The 20,704-nt window shown below is 36.5% G+C and overlaps 1 protein-coding gene across 1 annotated transcript in view; it reads left to right on the forward strand.

Moving 5' to 3' along the window:
- DDX10 (DEAD-box helicase 10) overlaps window positions 1-20,704 on the forward strand; it is a 251,787-nt gene that overhangs the window by 48,098 nt on the left and 182,985 nt on the right. Inside the window, exon 13 of the mRNA XM_004614141.2 lies at window positions 1,629-2,076. Coding sequence (XP_004614198.2) covers window positions 1,629-2,076 — 448 coding nt within the window. The remainder of the gene's footprint in view (window positions 1-1,628; window positions 2,077-20,704) is intronic.

Genomic DNA, 20,704 nt, shown 5'->3' on the forward strand with positions numbered 1-20,704 from the left:
GATACTATTTACCGAAAACCTAGTATGGAATAAAATAAATTTTATTTATTTTATTTGGAACAAGTTTATTCCAACACTTGTTCTCATCAACACTTGTACAAGGACTTCCTTCTTCACATCATTTCCAACATCAACATTTGTGTCTTGTTTTCTGGCAAGACATATGAGGAGTGCCTCTTCAGTCAGTGGGATTCTACCTGAGGGAAAAGCATTGATAAAATCCTATAGAAGTCTTCTTGAGATTAATACTTTCAGTGTCAGCATGAAATTTCTCATGTGCTCTCAAGGCAAGGTCTATTTAACTCTCTGTAAATTTACATGTCTTTTTCTTTACTTAAATGATAACTAATAAAAAACTTCATATGAGTGAGGTATTATTTTATATTCTCATGTAAGACTGAATTTAGTATAACAGTTTACGTAATATAATTTGGCCACTGACTTATGATGGGGCCACGTATGGAAAACCAACAGTAGATAACATGTTTTCTTGTTTATGAACGTTTTAAAATACAATTCACAGCTGGGGTTATTAACTTTTTCTTGTGCCTTATTTGAAGTTCTTTTTTAGGGGGAGGCATTGGGCTCAGGGGCTATCCTGGGTTTGTCAGGAGAGATCCTGGTAGTGCTTAGGGGATTGACAATAGGTAGTACTAGGGGTTGAACTGGGATTAGAGCATACATTGCTCTCGTGTTCTTTCTTCCAGCTCTGCCATGTGAAGTTTTTTCTCCTTTTTGATGGATTTAGCTGAGGTAGTAACAAATCTAGAGGCACAGGTTTTAATCACAGTAGGGCTGTGTATAGGAGACATTTTGTTACAGAAGTGTCATTAAATTTCACAGTTCAGAGCTAACGACCTTTTCTTTTTATTTTTTATGCTAAGGGAAGGCAGGTAATATACCCCTGAGTCCAGTTATGGGTATAGTTTAATTTGGTGTTTTAATTTAATTTTATGAATATGTTAATGTGCATAATTTCCATGATGAATAATTTTCTTTAGAAGCCTTTGATACCTAAAGCAGTATTATTACACATGTTAGAATAGTGTTTTATTGAAAATTTTTTACTTTGTTAAATAATCATATTTTGAATGCCTTGTATGTATAGTTCACTATACTAGGTGTTAAAATTATAGATGTATAGTTTGTACTCCTGCCATAAAGGAGCTTTAAGTTTTAGTAGCTGAGAATGACAGTGAAATCTAGTGGTGACATGCTAAGAGCCATGGTCTGGTGGTATAGTCTGTAATCTGTATAGTCTGTAATCCTCTGTGCCATGTTCTCTGTATCAGCTGTGAGTCACCTTGTGTTTGAGGAAGCAGAGGTTGAAAAACTTATCTTGGAAGTTGTCAGTCCTGGTTTTTATTTTGTTCCTGATTTTACCATCTTTATTTTATGATATGTTTATCACTTAATAAAAAATGGGGTGTCTAGAATGTTTTCTGACAGATTTTCAGTGCTTTGGCCTGTCTTTGGATCATCTTCTTACCTTGTCAAGATTGTATCTCAGAATATTTTCTTTACAATAAAGCTCTAAAAATAGTCCTCAGCTCTTGAATTGTTTCATAATATTCATAAGTGTACCATTAGTGTATTAAGATAATTATTTTTATTTTCTCATATTCAAGGTCTCTTGGTCTTGCTGTGGCACCTAGGATAAGATTTCTTCAGAAAATGCAGCAACAACCCATTAAAGAATTGGAAATGAACCAAGACAATCCAGTAACTGCTTCCCTCACTAATGATGAAGTGGAAGAGTTTAGAGCCTGCTTCAATGAGAAAATGTCTCTCCTTCAGAAAGGTGGCAGAAGATGTGAAGTTGCAGAGAGTAGTGATGGTATTAGCGATGAAGAGGAAGAGAAGATGGAAGATGAGGAAGAAATGGAAGAGAAACTGGGGAATACTCAACCCCAATCTGTTTCTCGTACTGATGAGGCACAGCAGATACAGGAAGTTCCTGTGCAGCATTTAGGCAGACAGGAGGAGGATGAGGAGGAGGAAGATGGACTGGACTTCTTGAAGGTGAAGCGACACAACGTGTTTGGTTTAGACCTTAAAGAGACCGAAGCATTGCAGGTGAGTTTGTTCCTTAGAATTCTTCTGTTATTTCATACCGCTTTCTACTAAGTGCTGCATGTTGTGCCCTTTGGTAAACTATGGGGAAATAGAAATGAACTCTCCCTCCATATTCAAACATGCCAAAGATTCCTCACTGCTCATCATTTGGGAACTGAACAACTTTATTTACTGGTTTTCGGTGCATGTTTTAATCTTAGAAAGTTATTGATTTAACACTGGTTTGTAATATTACACAACCCACCACTAAAGTTCCAATGTCACTCCACCAGCCAAAAGTCCCCTATTCTCATTCCTTCCACCACTCTCCTCCTTCTCTCTCTCTACCTGCAGTTATTTCTACAGATTCTAGAAGGTTTTTTTTTTTCTCTTTTTGGTAAAGAGAACAAAGCAAACCTTATATACTAAATAGGGAATAGTAGCATTTTCCTATATTGATGAATGCTTTTCTCTCAGGAGATTATAGTTTAAGACTTTGCTGCCCTTTTTCAGATGTTTTCACTGCTCCTGTTTTGGAATTGTCTGTAGGGAGAACAAACTAGACACACACAGAACTGGTTTAATTATTTGCTTCAGGCTGTTATGTCTTGATCATATTTTACCTGTTAATTTGGTGAAGGCTAAAGATTTGTAGAACTCAGTTGAGGCTTGGATCCAATATATGGACTTTAAATTGCAAATTATAGGGATTTTATTTGATACTTATTACTGCCACTGATGATTTAGTTTATATTAGTCTTATAATAAATGCTTTTCTTACAAGGTCCCACTTTATCTCCATGCCAGGAAAGTTAGGTATTTTAAAAAGAATTTCAGAACTTTCAAGTGACTTTTTTAGTGTTAGAGTGGTTAGTGCTCAGCCCTCTCTCTGATGCCAGATCAGTCATTCTCTTTGGTCCTTATCCTTCTACATGTCATTTACACGTTGTTTACTTCTTGTTACCTGCAACTGACAGCATGGAGAGTAACTTGGGGTTCCTCCTGTGTCATATTGTTATGATTCAGAATTGATATGTTTGCCTCTTTGGACGTGGATATGGAGAAGAAAGGTAGTGAGTGCTAGGTGCAAGTGATGTCCTCTAGTAAACTGCCTTGTCTCTGTTATCTTCTAGTTGATAAGATCAGGGCCTTGTTAGAAAGATTTCCTTAGCAAGGGAGAGGGAGTCGGGAGATAAAAAGCAGTAAAAGTTAGGCAGGTTAGAGCCTAGCTGGAGTGATCAGGTACCAAGGGCAGAAATAGGTTCATTTGCCTTCCACTACAGGCTGGAAACTTGTTTTACTACTGGACATTGGGTGTCTAGGAAGTTGACCTCCTGGGGAACATAATTAGAGAAGACCATGAATATAGAAATCAAAAGTGATTTTATTTTATATTTTATATATAAATGCTTTATAATATTTTCTTAAATGTGAGAACCTTGAAAGCGTATAGTTTTGTCTTTCACATTTCATAGTTATTTAGAAATGAAACTGATATATAGACAAAGCAAAACTCATTAAGCAGCACAGACCAGGGTGTATTTTGTTGTTGCTGTTGTTTGCTGTTTTGGGGCCACACCTGGCAGTGCTCAGGGCTTACTCCTAGCTCTGCACCCAGAGATCACTCCTGCTGGGACTTGGGAGACCATGTGGGGTGCCGAGAATTGAACCCGGGTTGTCTGAAAAGTGGCCTATCCACTATACTATATCTCCAACATAGATCGGTTTTAATTAAGATTTGAGTGATACTCATAGATTATTCTTTATACCTCAGAGTTGATTCTGTAATACGTTTACATTGAGTCTTAATGGTTTAGCACAAAAATTGTTAGTATTATAAGAACTTGTTATTGATGTTTAAGCATAGATTAAGTAACTTTGTTATTAAATCATTCTAAGTATTCTCTTAGAAAATTTAAGTTCCAATTTATGATTCTAATACATATGAGCTAGAATTTTTGTATCTCTTTGCTCTTCGCCTTTACCTTTTTCTTTTTTCTCTTTTCATCTTTTTATTTTTCTCTTTCAGCAACAACTATTGAGTTTTAGGTTCCGAGTACTGTGTTGCGTGCTTCTGAGTTTTAGAGTTTTGATTTAAAGTAGCAGATCATTAAATCAAAATTTCAGTATAGAATTTTGCTTTCTATTTATTCACTTATTTTTGCAAACACATTGTTTTAAAGCTGCAATATTGGCACCATAGTAGAGAAGATGTCCAGTAGATGTTGTGCTTGAAAGAATAGATATATGTTATTAAGAAAGGCAAAGTAATCAGAGCAAAGTGCTAAAGTAAGCAAAACTATTCATAGAAAGAGTGTATTTAGTGTGGTAAACTATTTCTGGTTTATGGTTAATAGCCTTTCTGAGCCTTAGTGTTCATCTCTGAAAAATAGGACTAGTAGCAATGTCTGACCATTATTTTGATAAAAACCCAAAATAATAGAATATCAAGTATAGTTTGTATATATACAGGAACTTTAGTTACCTAACTGTTCTTACTTTTACTTGGTAAAATACAGTAGAAAACTGTAGGTAAGGGAGTGATACAGCTTTGACAGCAAAAGAACCAGAAAGTTGCTGAAAAATAACTCCTTTTCTGAATCAGGACACATTTAGAGTAAAGTGATATTTTTCTTTCATTTCAGATAGAATAGCAGGAAAGAGATTTGTATTTATGATTATAGCTTAGTTGATAGAGCATTTTCCACATTTGCTGCCCTATATTGATTTGCATAGTGATGACCCAACTTATATCACAGGTCAAGTTCAAATTGTAACCAAATATCTAAGAAGAGTTTATAATTTGGTAAGATAAGACCATAATCTGCTGAACATTCTTTCCTGTATAAAGGGAATGATGGCTTACAAACAGAGCTAAAAATGGTATTGGACCAGGGATGCATCTCAGTGGTAGATCACATGCCTGCGTGTGTGAGTCCTTAGTTTTTTGGTCACATGTATACACATACATGTACACACACTTAACCTTAGGTATTAAATTTTGTGGAATCAATAAGTGAAAATCACTGTTGGTTGCATAATTATTTTTCTTTGTAATATTCTATGTCCAGATAACTGGCAGTATTGTAAATATTAATACTGTGCAGTATATTTTTAAAATAAAATTTATACAGAAAATTGTATGTTGTGTATATTTTTTATATTTGAGAGACATTGAAAAAGAGATTAGAAATAGTAGGCTCTTGTCCAAGGAGTTATTAGGCATAGTGATGAAATACCTTAGAATGATAATGTAGCTGTTTTTATTCCCCTGTAATTATTTGATCTAAAATGCAAATGAACCATGTTTGTTTATTTCCAGAAATTTCTCTCGAGCAACTATATTTTTGTAAAATGTACCAGGAAATGGTGAGCATCTATTGGTTTTATGTGAAAGGCATCTCATTTACTTAACTTTTACAAGTTAAGAAATAGGCTGTAATTGCCGTGGAGATGACACAAATTGCTGAGGCATGTGCTTTGCATATGTGGGAGCTCTGCACTTCACAGTGTCCCAAAGGTCCAAATTCCTAGTGACCACTGCATGGTCATTTAGGGATGTAGTTCAGCAACAGAACCCTGAGAGGGTTTATTTAAATGTTTTTTTCACATATTTTGAATACAGGCATATTTGAAATATTCTGAGGGGTGTCATGCATTCTAGTCTAACATATGCCTTACTAGTTTTCTATTTATTATTTCCATGTCTGGGCGTCACACATACACCTAGCTATGGCCCTTGCTAGGGGTCACAGATCAGATTGCCGTGCTTGCATATGTGTGCGGGGATCACACTCATTTTAGTTGTGGTTTGTGCACACTTGCGGTTCTAGTGGTGGCTGTGGGTCACCAAGTGCTCAAAAATGTGTTCAGCAAGTTTCATACTCTTTTGTTGCAACACTCATACACACCTTGCTTTCCTTTGGTGCAACTTGTGCCCAAAATCAAACTTGTAGCCTGATGTTTGCAAGGCAGGTATTCTAAGCCACTGATCTGTCCCCCATGGTCCTAAGACTGTTACAGGTTTTCTGCCACTGATTTTTGTGTTTTGTTTTGGCTTTTTTGGGTCACACCCGGCGATTCACAGGGGTTACTCTTGGCTTTGCACTTAGGAATTACTCCTGGCGGTGCTCAGGGGACCATATGGGATGCTGGAAATCAAACTCGGGTCGGCTATATGCAAGGCAAATGTCCTACCCGATGTGCTATCACTCCAGCCCCATGCCACTGAGATTTTAATGCTCCCTAAATTCATATGTAATTCAGAACAAAAATAAACTGATTTTAAATCAGTAAAAATTCTCTAGATCTTAATTTCCCCCCTACAGTGACTGCTTCATTGCTTTTGATGAAACACATTTTTTTTGAAAACATTTTTTTCTTCCAGCACTCCAGCTTTGCTTGATATTTTGAGCATGTCTGTTTTGCCAGTTGTTTAATTGTGCAGGAATTCTGGGCTGGATGTGGGGAATGAAAGATAATTTTGATCCTCCTGGGAGCTGATGCAATCAAGTAGATTGGTCAGAGCAGTGGCATTTTAGTCAAGTTCAGTAGGTATAGCTATGCCTGTGTATGAAGAAAGATTTAGTTTTTCCCCTTAAAGCAAGGTTGAAGTATAAATTCAGCATGCTAACTTCATGATGGTTTCGGGTAGTGCTTCTGGAGTATCTTTGCTGAGAGTGAATACTTCATTTTTAACTTCTCACAGACCTACAGTGGTAAAACAGCAAAGTTCAGTGACTAAAAAGGTGAAAGAAACCCCTTTGTTTTCCTAGCTCTTTTCCTTCTATGCCCTTTGCACTTGCTTTCTTAGCTGGGTTGTTATTTTTTTTTACTTAGCCATCATCAAACTCCCTCTGAACCGTTTTTCATGTTTAAAGTCATAATAGAAACTTAGTCTTGTGAGTATAGGCATTTGAGTGTATGTGTAATGAATACGGATAGTAAATGGAACATACTTTTGTCCATTTAGAGAACTGTGCTTTCTCTCTAACCCTTCTGTGCCTTTGGGTTATTCTGATGGATGGGATTTGATGTTGAAGGGGTAACATAACAATCGAGGTAAGAGAATTTCTCTCCTCCTTTTGGTATTGGGCTCCTTGTTTAAATTGTGTGCTTATCCCCTTAAAGAAGGAAGGAAGATTAAGAGGAAAAATTGCTAAGTGGCTTCTGGTTGGCACACTGACTTGAGGATGAAATGTCTAAGAAGATAAATCTCCTTGAGCCAGAGTAACATTTCTTGTTTGTTTCTGTGGTTTCTGCAGTATCTTTCACGTGTCTTAGTAGATAGTTCATGCTTTGCTTGTAGTGTGTGGTCATTTTCTTCAAATGAGTATCTCCTCCGGCATTCATCAATAGCACTTTTATCCTGAGTATCAAAATAAAACTAGAAAAACGAGTTCATCCTGAACAAATCACTATTGTAAATATTATGGTGAAGTTCCAATAAACTGAATTTCTGGGAGTATTTTTTGAGCCAATGTATGTGTTATGGACAAAAAAGGTTTTTTTTTTAAAGCAGTTTCATCAGTGTCTGGACATATCTCTTCTCCCATCAGTCCCCTCCCCACCCCAAGCTTGTTGCTGTTTTTAGTTTGTTTTCCCTTCTTATTTTAGTTTGCCTGCTGGCTGTTAGAGTAGAGGTGACAGACGGTCCTGATACACTGTTGGGCAGAGAATCTGCTGGTTTTTATTTGGCATAATGAATGATTGAAAACAGAGTGATGTTTTGTTATAATTCTAATAAAGCCAACACAGTGGTTATTCTTACAGTGCATTAATTTTAAACTTCCAAAACAAGTGCTTCAGTATATTGGCACTGTATAGTCCATGGACAATATGATGAAAAATTTTTTAAACATTGGGAAGATATGCATGAGATAGAAGTCTGTTATTACAGCTTTTCTGAGAGCACATAAAAGAAGAAGCTCATTTCAGGAATTGTCTTCTGTGCCATTTTCTTTCTTGATAGTCTATTTCTTCCCCTCACATTGGTGGAATAGGCAAATCAATCATTTCCCAGTGTCAGTCACTATAGAGCCTGCCCCATAATAAAATTCTTATCTAAGTTTGTTTTCTAAATTAAAATGGTGTATTTATTATTACATCTTTTGGGTGGTATCAATTAGAATAATTCTTTCATCTGCACAGATTTTCATATCTGTTGGTTTCTGTCACAGGAAACCAGAGGAAAAAGGAATGCTCTTCTTTTTTTGCAGTGATACCTAATTTTGTAAGGCATGCTAATTTCAAAATGTTTGATAGCGGAAATGCCTTGCATATTTCATAAACAGTAAGAGCTTGCTAAATATCATTCTTCCCTATGATTTGACTGGATCTGCATTGTTTTGTTTTTTTAATATCTTTTGATATCTGGACTATTCCTCCCTGCTGATGTTTCCAAAAGGAGATAAATTTCTTTAGGGTCTATTTCTGTTCCCCATCAGAATCTTCTAAGAATGAGCTTTTTATTTATTTATTTTTGCCTTTTGGATCACACCCGGTGATGCACAGGGTTTACTCCTGGCTTTGCACTCAGGAATTACTCCTGGAGGTGCTCAGGGGATGCTGGGAATCAAACCTGGGTCTGCTGTGTGCAAGGTGTTTGCTCTACCTGCTGTACTATTGCTCCAACGCCAAGACTGAGACTTTTTCCTTTGGAATTAGAAAAACTGGATTGTAGGGAATTTTACTTTCTTTTTACTGTTTTTTTGTTAGTCAGTTTTTAGATTAATTCAATTTCAGGCACATTGAGTCATATGGGTTTTAATAGATATTGAGCTATTTTAATTTAAAACTTGGGCTAACTATTGTTTTTTAATAAGTGTTTTTAGATAGAGTACTATTTGTAATGCTGCCCTCTACCAAAAAGAGGTCTTTTTTTGGGAGGACGGGCAGATTGGGCAATGCTCAGGGGTTTACTCCTGGCTCTGCACTGAGGAATTACTCCTGGGGTACTTGGGGGCCCATATTGGATGCTGGGGATAGAACCTGAGTTGGCTGCTTACAAGGCAATTGCCCTACCCACAGTGCTATCTCTCTGGCCCCAGGAGGGATAATTTTTATTGCCCCCAAATTTGCTATTAGACTAGCTTAACTAAATTGCCAGTGTGTCTTCAACACCAGCTTAACTAACAAACTATAGGAATGATTTGTAACTGTGGAACTATGTGTTGTAGTAAGTTTTTATCCCTTACTTTCCCTACTTCTCATTAAATAGTGCTTCCTGGTAGAAATTGTGGAATCATTGGCTTTTGTATACATTTACTGATGAGAAAACCAATAATTTGTAGGTTTGAAGAACTGTGAAATAGCTGGAATTGTTGCTTTGCATGCAGATTAGCAAATCTGCCCACCCCATTAGGATATATGTCACTAGCCAGCCATGGCATAGCAGGCGTTTGCCTTGGCTTTGCTGTTTTGCTAGTTTCACAGGAGCCATGTGTAGGTGTGTTCAGGTTGGTGCCATCCAGCGTAGGTTTGTATGGAAGCTAAGAAACCCATGGTCTCAGAACAGGGCTGCTAGCACACCCACACACACAACTTTCTCTCTAGAAGAAGACTTGATTCTTACTAACCAGGTTGGGATCAAATGTGGTCTGCTGCCAAGGCAGATACCCTCTAACACAACATTGACATCCTTGAAAAGATCATCTGGAAGAAAGCTAACAGAAAGGGTGCAGACACATGGGACACCATGGATGATTGTCTCCCAGTGCTAAGTAACAGCAAAGATTCAGAGCTCTTTCCATCATTGGTTTTGGTTCTATTCTTCCAAATTGCAAAGAAAATGATTTTTTTAACAGTATTTTAAATCACGGTATCTAAATAAAAATGGGAAAGGAAGAAAAAAAAACAACTTGAATTTCTGAAAGACATATTGTACAATGAGAAAATAAATGTTTTTGGTTGATAAGGCCTAACATAGTTACTTGGCTGAGACCAAGTCAAGGGTTCACAGAGTGCTTCCTGAACAACTGGTTTTCACCTCCATCCTTGAACTGAGCATGCTGTGCTCCATGCTGTTGGTTTCCCCCACTTGACTGTGTAGTGGAGGCAGGGAATATATAAGTATATTTCTCTTGGTGCTTTTATTTATGTCACTTTTGCCTGTCTTTATTGTAAGGTTCTCAGTAGCTGTTGAACATGAATGAATGAGTAATTTGGTAGAACCTCAATTTCAAGTTTGGTTGATCTTTTATCTATTCAGATTCTTTGCCTCAATTTGAAACTGTATGGTTTAGTAAAATAATGTGGTTGGAAACATGGGCTCAGAATATATTTGCAATTGAATATATTGTTCTTAGGTAGGAACCTTATATTGGTTTTGAAAAACGAGTTAGATACAGAGTAGATAATTTTGTGTGACCTTGTTCCTAAACTTGAATTAATCCACCCACCATCCCTTTTCTCTATATATTGATTGCATTCAGCTCTGGAATTTTCTTCATGGTAATCCTCTTATGTTTTCTAGCAACAAATTTAACAAAATTTTTTTTTTGATTATTCGTCTTCTGATGTTCGTTGAGAACATTCTTTAGAAAAGCTAATTTCTCATGTTGAATCCTAGATATTTCATCTTATACTGGGTTTGCTTGAAGAGATCAGGTTGATACAGTCCCATAAATTCTGTAGTCTACATGTATGCTAGTATATTTGTGTGTGTATGTGTGTGTGTTTTGTGCGTGTGTTTGTGTATAGTTTTGGGTATAGTTGGCACTAAAAGATGTGTTTATGCCACTGTTGCCAGAGGTCTTTCTGATTTTCACCTACAGTTGTGACTTTAACTGAGGATATAACCTTGGCTGAAGCATTTGAAAGTTGACTTCTCATTTCTCAGTGCCAGCATACATGCTCCTCCAGGTGTAGTGCCACCTATTGTCCTATTATCCCCACATTTAAGAACCTTGAAGAAGCAGTCTGAATGCTATATATAAGGCAATGCTTGGCTATCTCTTTTGATTACTCTTGAGTAATCACAAGCATCAAAATGATGAATTATTTTAAGCCAGAAGTGAAAGAGTGGAATTGTTTTGGCAGGTTTGCATATTCACATCTGTGTTGGGTTTATATGTTTTTGCCAAAAGTGTATTTTAGTTGCATAGAAGAGAAAAGATTCATAAGCTTTTCCAATTTGGGACTCCAACTGATTTATATTTGATTGTACTCTCATAAATACTATTAATTTGAATAGCTTTATGTAGTTTTCTAAGAATTCCCTAAAAGGGGAGCCGGAGCGATAGCACAGCGGGTAGGGCATTTGCCTTGCACACGGCCGACCCGGGTTCGATCCCTGGCATCCCATATGGTCCCCCAAGCACCGCCAGGAGTAATTCCTGAGTGGAAAGCCAGGAGTAACCCCTGAGCATCGCTGGGTGTGACCCCCCCCCGAAAAAAAGCAAAAGAATTCCCTAAAAGGGAAATTGGGGGAGAGTAGTTTCATTTAGACTGGGAAGCATTATTTTATTTGTGTCTGTGGATTGGATTGTACACTGTGTGTGAAATGTAAAGCCTTAGCAGATGCCAAGAAATTATTATTTAATGAGGCTATTTATAGCTCTGGTTTCTCAGGTCAAAAGGCCCTGTTGGACTGCTTAAAACTCAAACTTCTTTATAATTCTGTTAATCTCTGTAAAAAAAAAAAACCAACTTCCAGCTACTTAAGGGAGTCATTTATTTATTGATTGAAGTGATTTAGTGCCCAGACCCAAAAATCTACTGAGGAAAGAGTGAAAATACTGAGCCTGTAGCTAGAGAGGGTTAGCCTGTGCATTTGGGATTGTGTTGGTTGACTTTAAATTTCCTCTGTAACGCAGTTCCTCTCTGTAGTTAATCCAGTATTTCTCTTCCTCATTAATTCAATATGGACTTGTTACTGTACCATATATATATATAAAAAAAAATCAGTTCTATTGTCAGCCATCATGATAATGGAGGTAATGATAATGATAAATCCTATTGTCAGCCCTCATGATAGTGGAGGGCTTCATAGTTGTGGAGATCAGAGATTCTTTTGGAAACTTCAAGTGAAATCACATAAGATTGAACTGTTAAGATGTGTAATTTTTTTTTGTATTAATAAAATGTTTTAAATTTGGGCTAGAGGCATAGAGTTTTTGTAGAGTAATTCACTGTCATTGTCATCCTGTTGTTCATCGATTTACTCGAGCGGGCACCAGTAACGTCTCTCTTTGAGACTTGTTGTTACTGTTTTTGGCATATCGAATATGCCACGGGTAGCTTGCCAGGCTCTCTGATAGGGACGGAGGAATCAAACCTGGGTTAGCCGCATGCAAGGCAAATGCCTACCCGCCGTGCTTCAGTCCAATTAGTATGAAGGTTGTGTTGGATTTGATAGGTTGAGAAGAAGAGGAATGATGAGAGTTAATACAATATTTTTATACTGTAGATTGGTTGGGGTAGAGTGTTTTTATTTCTCCCTTAAGAGTTCTTTCTGGGGTTTGGGAACTTACATCTTATTACACCTAATTTCTCTGTTTCAGTCTCTTCTCTTTTGATGTCACTGTTAATATGGCCCAAATCATTTTTTCTTTTTGGACAGTTTCATCAGTTCCCTAATTGATCTCTCTTCTCAAATCCATCCTTCAGCTTAGGTATCAGAATTAGCTAAATATGTATATGTTTATTTCAGTTAGATATACATCTCCTAATAGCACTACTATTGGTGATCTTTTGCTTGCTGAATATGTTATAACTCTCAAATTACTTATTCATGGAATTTGTTGTTGTTAACACCATGCTTATCAAACTTTTGGAAGATTTTGGCCTTTCTGAAACCTTTCGGCATATTGGATTCATTATTTGGCTTCAACAGAAACACACATTTGTGCTAAATAATATTTCAAAAAATAAAGTCTGCAGAAGGCTTGTAGTGTGTAGGTATAGTAAGTTCCTAGTAGACTGACCCTTTTAGGGAGGGTTTTAGACAGAGTAAAAGCACTAGAGCAGTGGTGGGGTGCCTCTGTGGGCTGTATGAGGCCTGAGCAATAGTATCTCGCCATGGTTCAAGATGGGATAGACATGTAACCTCACTGGCTGTCTGTAGCCCTTGGGTCTAAATTGCTTGACTGCAAATGATAGAAATGTCTGCATGGCCTGTGGGGGAAAATAGGTTCCCCACTGGACACTAACGTGAGCACATTTTAGTGACTGGATGTTAGTGGGGAGTCAAAACTTGTAAGAAAAAGCTGGCACTGGGTGAAATTTTCTTTTAGCACCTTTTGTTAAGGATGGTTTATAGTTACAGGGTGGGGAAGACTCAGGAAGAATAGTCTGAGGGATTGGGGGGAGCACTTGGAGGTCTGAGTGAGGGGAAACCTGGAGGCGAACTGGAACAGGAGAAACTCACTCTCATTTGTCAGGAAGTGTCAGGGAATTACATTTAAAAAATCATTATAGATATAAAGACACTGAAGAAGTATCTGGAGAATGTTATGAATTTCCTTGACCTAATATATATCTTAGAATAAAACATCCCAACTACTAATTGACAGAATACTCATTCTTTTGTATTCCACTTGATATATTTGTAATGTATCTTGTGCTATGTCATAAAATAAGATTCAGTGCATTAAAAATAGTTGTCCTTTTAGTGTATGTCTTTTGATAACCAAATCAAACAGATTTTTAAGATATTCATGATGCAGATGCTACATATTCAGAAACTTGAGTTTAAAGCTAGAAGACAATGTGTATCATCTCTAATTCCCTGTGTTTGAATTCTCATCTTTGATAGTGAAACAGATTCTTACTTTTATTAATGATCAACAAATACAGAGAATCATATATTGGGTTGTATATGAACAACTCAAATCTATGTCTGGATTGCCTTCTTTTTATTATAATATTGTGTGGCTATTTTTAAAGACTAGAGCAGTGATGGAAATAGAACTCCATTATTACATATGACTTGTGAAATGGAAATTTGTTTCAGGGTACTATAATTCTTCCAAATTGGTATTTACATGTTAATAATGAGACTGTTCAAGAAATGGGTGGTCATTACCATGCTTATTTTATTACTCAAGTCTGTTAACTTCCTGACAGATTGTATGTTTTATCAGGTCAGAATTAAAAGTCCTTTTGATACTTAAAGGTCAAAGAACTAATACTCTTTTGTTATGCTTCAAAGAGCAAAAAGAAGGTTCTCTTATTAAATGCTGCTTTTAAATGTTTGGTTTTTCTCTCTTCATGCTTCTTGGAGGTGTCACTGTTAATAGTTTCCCCACCCCCACTCCATCCTCATATTTTATGTAGAATTACTCTTGCAATGAGATTTATTAAAATGATTACCTATAGTTTTACATAAGGTTTTGTTTTGTTTGTAAGAAATTAGATAAAACAAGTATTTAAAAATTGTATTTTACTGAAAATAATATCCTGAATATATTATTGCATAATATTCTGAACTATTCTATTTTTTAATATTGAGCTTTGTCCCTTTTTTTTTTTTTTTTTGGCTTTTGGGTCACACCTGGCGATGCACAGGGGAATTACTCCTGGCTCTGCACTCAGGAATTACTCCTGGCGGTGCTCAGAGGACCATATGGGATGCTGGGATTTGAACCCGGGTCGGCTGCGTGCAAGGCAAAAGCCCTACCCACTATGCTATCACTCCAGCCCCAGAGCTTTGTCCCTTTTTAAGGAAGAAAAAAGCCCGTTAGAGTCCAGTGTAAGCAAAGCTAAAATAAAAATATGCAAGATTTGTATGAAATACAGCTGTTGCTTGCAAAGTTATAGTTGACAGCAATGAGAAGCCACATTAAAATTCTCTTATGAAAGCTTCCATTTGAGAAATTGGCTGTAGGACAGTGTCAGTATTCTCTTCTTTGGGAAACAATCAGAAAAGCCATTGTCAAAGATTTTCCTTTGTTCTAGTAAACTAAGCAGTGAATGATGCTAAAGCACCTCCACCAGCTTGGCTTGTCCTTCATTTAGTACTTACTAAGCAGATCTGACTCAAACTGAGTTGCATTTTAGGATTCATTTTGCAAATGTGATTATAGAAAATAGGAGAGCTAAATCTTAACTGTTGACATGTTATAGGATATTGAACTGCTTGCATAAAGGAGCTGTAAATTAGTTTCTCCAGTGTTCAAACAAGTTCCATGTTGTTACTCATTTTAGAGGTGCCTAATGCCCTCCCACCGTCTTCCTCTGCCATTTTCTTTGTGGAGATGGTATGTTCATTTGTGGAGGGTCTTCAGATTCGGCCTAAGATGAACGTTCAGGTTCACCTTCACAGAACTGTTTCTGTGTTTTGTGCAGCCGCTGATAGCATCGACATCTAGGTAGTGCTTTCTTTGAGAAGCAGAGATGTTGTACATCATCATTATGAATCTATCTTGGTGTCTTCTTTGTTCTTAGTAGATAGTTGATAAATGTCAGGATTCAGTTAGAACAACTTTCCTGTCTTCGTCTAACAGTCAAATTCTATAACCACCTACAATGTAATAATGGTTCATTGTGGGAGGATTGTAATAAGGGAAAAAAATAAGCATTGCAAGTTGTATTGGTTTTATATTTGTCGTGTTCATGTTATATACACTTGAAAATAGATTTGGCAAAAAATTTTAAGCTATGTTGGTCAGTACCAAACGATAAATATTTTTTCTGTTGTGAGCAATTGCATTATAGGTATTTGTAATTCCTCAGTCCATTCAATGTTAATTTTAAAAAATTTTGAAAACCTTCACTGCTGAGTGAAGATTATACATTTTATTTTCTCCCTTAGAGTGGTACATAATAGATGGTAAGTAGATGATTGCTGTATTGCTGTATTGGATATATATATGTTTATTTTTGTTTTTTAAAAAATTAAAAAAATATTTTTAAATTGAATCACTGAGATATAGTTACAAATTTGTTCATGATTTGGTTTCAGTCATATAATGTTCCAACACCTGTCCCTTTACCAGTGTACATTTCCCATCACCAATGTCCCCAGTTTCGCTCCTGTTCTCCTCCTTCCCATCCCCCCCCTGGCAGGCACTTTTCTCTCTCTCTTATACTCTCTCTCTCTCTGTCCCTCTCACTCTCACTTTTCCTCCCTCCTCTCTCTCTTTCTTTTGGATCTTATGCTTTGCAATACATATTGGGCCATATCAGGCAATGCTTAGGGCTTACTCCTGGTTCTGTACTTAGGGATCACTCTTGGCAGGGATCAGGGGACCATATTGGGTGCTAGGGATCAAATCTGGGTCCACTGAATGCAGGCAAGTTCCCTATCCACTGTACTTCTCTCTAGCTTCTGAATTAAATATTTTTTACTAAACTATAATGCTGGAGTGTGTACAACTCTATCCTATATTCGAAATTAGCTTGTATCATTTCAGTGTCTGTTTAGCAGTCTATCTCAGAAGGGAGAACTTCATAATGCATAATACATTTGTACAAGCCAAATGCATTTATTTTCTACAGATGAACTAACAGCATGATTAGAATGCTCATTTAAAAAAAAATGTATGTCTTAATCATAAGGCACAAACCTTGCATAATTACTTAAATGTTTGTCCTTGGTTGGATAAAGACTATGTAAATAGTAGCACTCAGAAAAAATTCTTTAAGTTTATTTTTTAAAATTTAATTTTATTTAAGTATTTAATTTAGTTTTGGCTTTTTAGGGCACACCCAGAAGTGCTCAGGGGTTTCTCCTTGTTCTGCAGTCATAAATTACTCCTGGAGGTGCTTGGGGAACCATTTGGGGTACCAGGGATTGAACTGGGTTAGCTGCATGCAAAGCAAACACCCTCCCTGCTGTACTATCACACTGGCCCCTAAGTTAATTTTTTTAGATGGAAAAGAAAACAGGCATTTAAAAACAAATCTGTGTGTGAAAGGCTTACAAAATAGAGTTCTCCCCTGCAACATGGTAAATGTCCAAAGAGAAAGCAGTGGCACTGTACATATTTTGTACATTTTTTCCTCACAAGAGTTCATGAAATAATATTAAAAAGTTTAACAATAACTCACAACCTTCCCATCAACTGAGTTCATGAAATAATAAATGATTTTGCTAAGTGTTTAAGGATACTCCCAACTCACATTTCTCATCTATTTCTCATGTTTTTATGAAAATATGTCTCATGAATTCTCTGTGCACTGATTCCAAATGCCCATCATGGAAAAAAATAGGAAGTTGGAATGGTCACTTAGGATTTATATTTCCTATATTGTACTCTCATCTGTGAATTGAAAAACATCTGAAAAAGTGGTAGTATTTGACCTATGATAAATAAACAAAAATATTCCCCTGGAACTAATTAGTATATATATATGCATATATATGTATGTGTGTGTGTATATATATATGTATATATATATATATATTTGCTTTTTGGGGCACACCTAGCAATGCACAGGGGTTACTCCTGGCTCATGCACTCAGGAATTACTCCTCGTGGTGCTCGGGGACCCTATGGAATGCTGGGAATTGAATTTGGGTTGGCCGTATGCAAGGCAAACACCCTACCCGCTGTGCTATCACTCCAGCCCCCTAATTAGTATTTTTATCATCAGTTTTCTTATTAACATAAATCACTATGAGTGTTCTTTATTTTTAATTATTTCTGAACAAGTGCACACTGCTTCTTTATAGGAGTACTGAAGTTTAATGAATTAAGTTTGCATAGGCTTAACTTGGGATGCCTTATGAATATAAAGTGCTGCATGTAGAGTATTGTTTGTGTAGAAAGGAACATATATTACTTTTAGTATTGACTCATTTTTCTTTAAAAGAGGTGAGTTAAAGACATTAATTTTCTAATTTAGTTCTATACTCAGTGTTGACCATTATTGTTAAATAATTGGTTCCTCACAAAGTTGGTTTTGAGGTATGTTTCAGTGAAGTAATGGCCTCTTTGTTTTCTGTCCACATTTGGAGATGCCATCATTTATTTACTGTTTCTAACACACAGTATAACTTTAGAGGCCCAACCTTAATATATTTTCTCTGTCTTTTCTACCTGACATTATATATTAATATGTTTAAAATGACACATCTAAATATAATTCTTAATGAAATCAATGCTAAATTTGAACTTTATGACTGTAATCTAGTTCTCAAGAGGAAGGTGTGTGGGGATGAAGAAAATAATGCAACTTGTACTTATATAACTTTATTTTCTGTGTATATTTGCTTATATATGCTCATATATGTTCATGCATGTTTTATAGAATGTACCTAGTGTATTTTAGGCACATAGTAAAAATGGTGAATTTTGTACATTAAATGGTGCACTTTACACATTAAAAGACATAAGCATTAAAAATATGTAGAAATAGGTTCAAATTAGAGTGGCAAGAGGTACATAAAGCATTTGTACATAAAGGTACATAAAGCATTTATAAAATTGAGCATTAAAAAAAATCCTAATCCCATTAAAAAATAGGGAGGAAAGATAAACAGAAACTTGTTCAAAGAAGACATTTAGATGACAAATAGGCATATGAAAAAAATGCTCTTCATCACTTAATGGTAATACAGATTAAAACAATAAGATATTACCTCACAGATTAAAACAATAAGATATTACCTCAGACTGGCACATATCACAAAGGAAAAAGATAATCAGGGTAGGTGAAAGAAATGGAAATGGTATCTGGGGGAAAGGGACCATCATCCATTTCTGGTGGGAATGTCTACTGGTTTCAAGTTTTGGAGACAAAAAAAGGACTATTAGGCAAAAACTAACAATTGAGCTTCTTTATGATTGAACTAGCAATTCTGCTTCGTGGTGTCTACCCCAAGTGCTCAAAAACTCTATTCAGAAAAGACATCTGTGTTCCTATGTTCATTGTAGCACTATTCACAATAGCCCAAATCTGGAAATAACTTAAGTATCCAAGAACAGATGACTTGATAAAGAAACTATTGTATATGTACACAATGGAATACTACTCCACTATAAGAAGAGAGGAAATCATGCATTTTGCTGCCATGTGGATGGAATTGGAGAGTATCATGCTGTGTGAAGTGAGCCAGAAGGAAAGAGATAGTCACAGATCTCTCTGATATGGGACGTAAAGAGATATAGTAAGGACATGATAAATGCTCACCTGCAACAAATCCTGAGATTGTTTATAGAATTGAGTTTACCATAGTGGGGGACGGGTGGGCAGGGGTTAGTTAGATGGAGGTGGGGGACCCGACAAAGATGGTGGACGGAAGGGTACTCTCTGCAACCCTACCTCTAGTAGTATTGTAAATCACAGTGCCTAGAAATGTAAATTATTAGGATTAATTTAGCACTAGAAATAAGAGAGGTAGGAGAATCCTTTAGGAAATGCTGCACGTTAGCTACAGGTCAGTGAATAAGAATAAGAATGATAGAAGGACGAAAGAAGATTTTATTTTCTCATTAATAACTTTCATTTAATCTGGGGGTCCTGTGAGAACAGGGTACACGCCTTATTCTGTCTTTGTCCCCTAAAACTTACTTCAGAGCAACCAAGAAGAGAGCTGTTAAAATCAAGAAGTCAGAGCCTTAAGAAACTTGAATTTTCAGTTTGATGCCTTTGCATCCGTTTAATTCATGTGTGTAGTTCAAGTATGGTCTCTTACTGTTGCCTCTTTCACTGTTCTGGGAAAGGTAATTTTGTTCTGCTAACCCACTCCTTAGCAGAAAGCTGTGCAGACTGCTGTGTCTTTGTATAGCCTCTTCTGAGTAGGGCATGATGCCTTCCCTGAGGAGTCTGGGAGAGGCTGCAAAGAGAAAAGCTGCCCTTAATCAACACTAACACAGTGTACAGGGGCTGTAACAATAGTAAAGCAGGGAGGGCACTTGCCTTGCATGTGGCTGACCCAGGCTCAATCCCTGGTATCTCATATGGTCGCTGAGCCCCACCAAGAATGACCCCTAAGCACAGAAGCAGGAAATTTTAATGGGCTTGATTTTTGTAGGTTAGTCTATTTATTTTTTGTATATTAATTTAATGAAACCCAACCCCAGGACTGGGCATACTTTCATAGGAGAGAATTCATAAAAGAGTGCTGTGAGACCTCATGTATCTGGATGTCTGTCGTGTGTATTAAGATCGTATTTGATTTAATAAAATTGCAAATATAATGAAGTTAAATTTATAGTTGTCTTGAGAATAAGGCTACAGAATAGAGGAGTGATAAATTGAAGCTGATCCTATATTTTCACTCAAGTTAATATACTCACTTCACATAACCATTTATTTAGTTCTTAGGTTGCTGTCTTGTTGGATTTGTCAGTTTAGTTAAAAATACTCTGCATTTAACCCAATCTTTGGTTTATGTTGTATTAAATTAGTAACTTTGTTCCTGTGACATCTTTATAATTGTGTTATAGACATGTTAGCTTTGTGAATAATTCTTTGCAGGCCTCAGAATGGCTACTTTTGTAAAGTCCTCTTTATCTGACCTGTCCCAAACTATAAGATTGTATTCTCATGTTTTCAGTGTATTTCTGCTTTCTTGATAGATTTTAATGTCCATTAGGCCTTTTGACTAGTCCTGTGGTGACAAGAACACAGTTCTTATGTCTGTATATACTACAGTCAGCCTCTCTCTGTCTTACTTTCATATTTTAAAAGATGACCTGAGCTGAAAGAGAATAAGTTGTAAGGTTTTTTACTAGGTAGAACTACTGTATTTCTTCTTCCC

The sequence above is a fragment of the Sorex araneus genome, chromosome 3 (genome assembly GCF_027595985.1).
Source record: "Sorex araneus isolate mSorAra2 chromosome 3, mSorAra2.pri, whole genome shotgun sequence".
NCBI classification, from domain to species: Eukaryota; Metazoa; Chordata; class Mammalia; order Eulipotyphla; family Soricidae; genus Sorex; species Sorex araneus.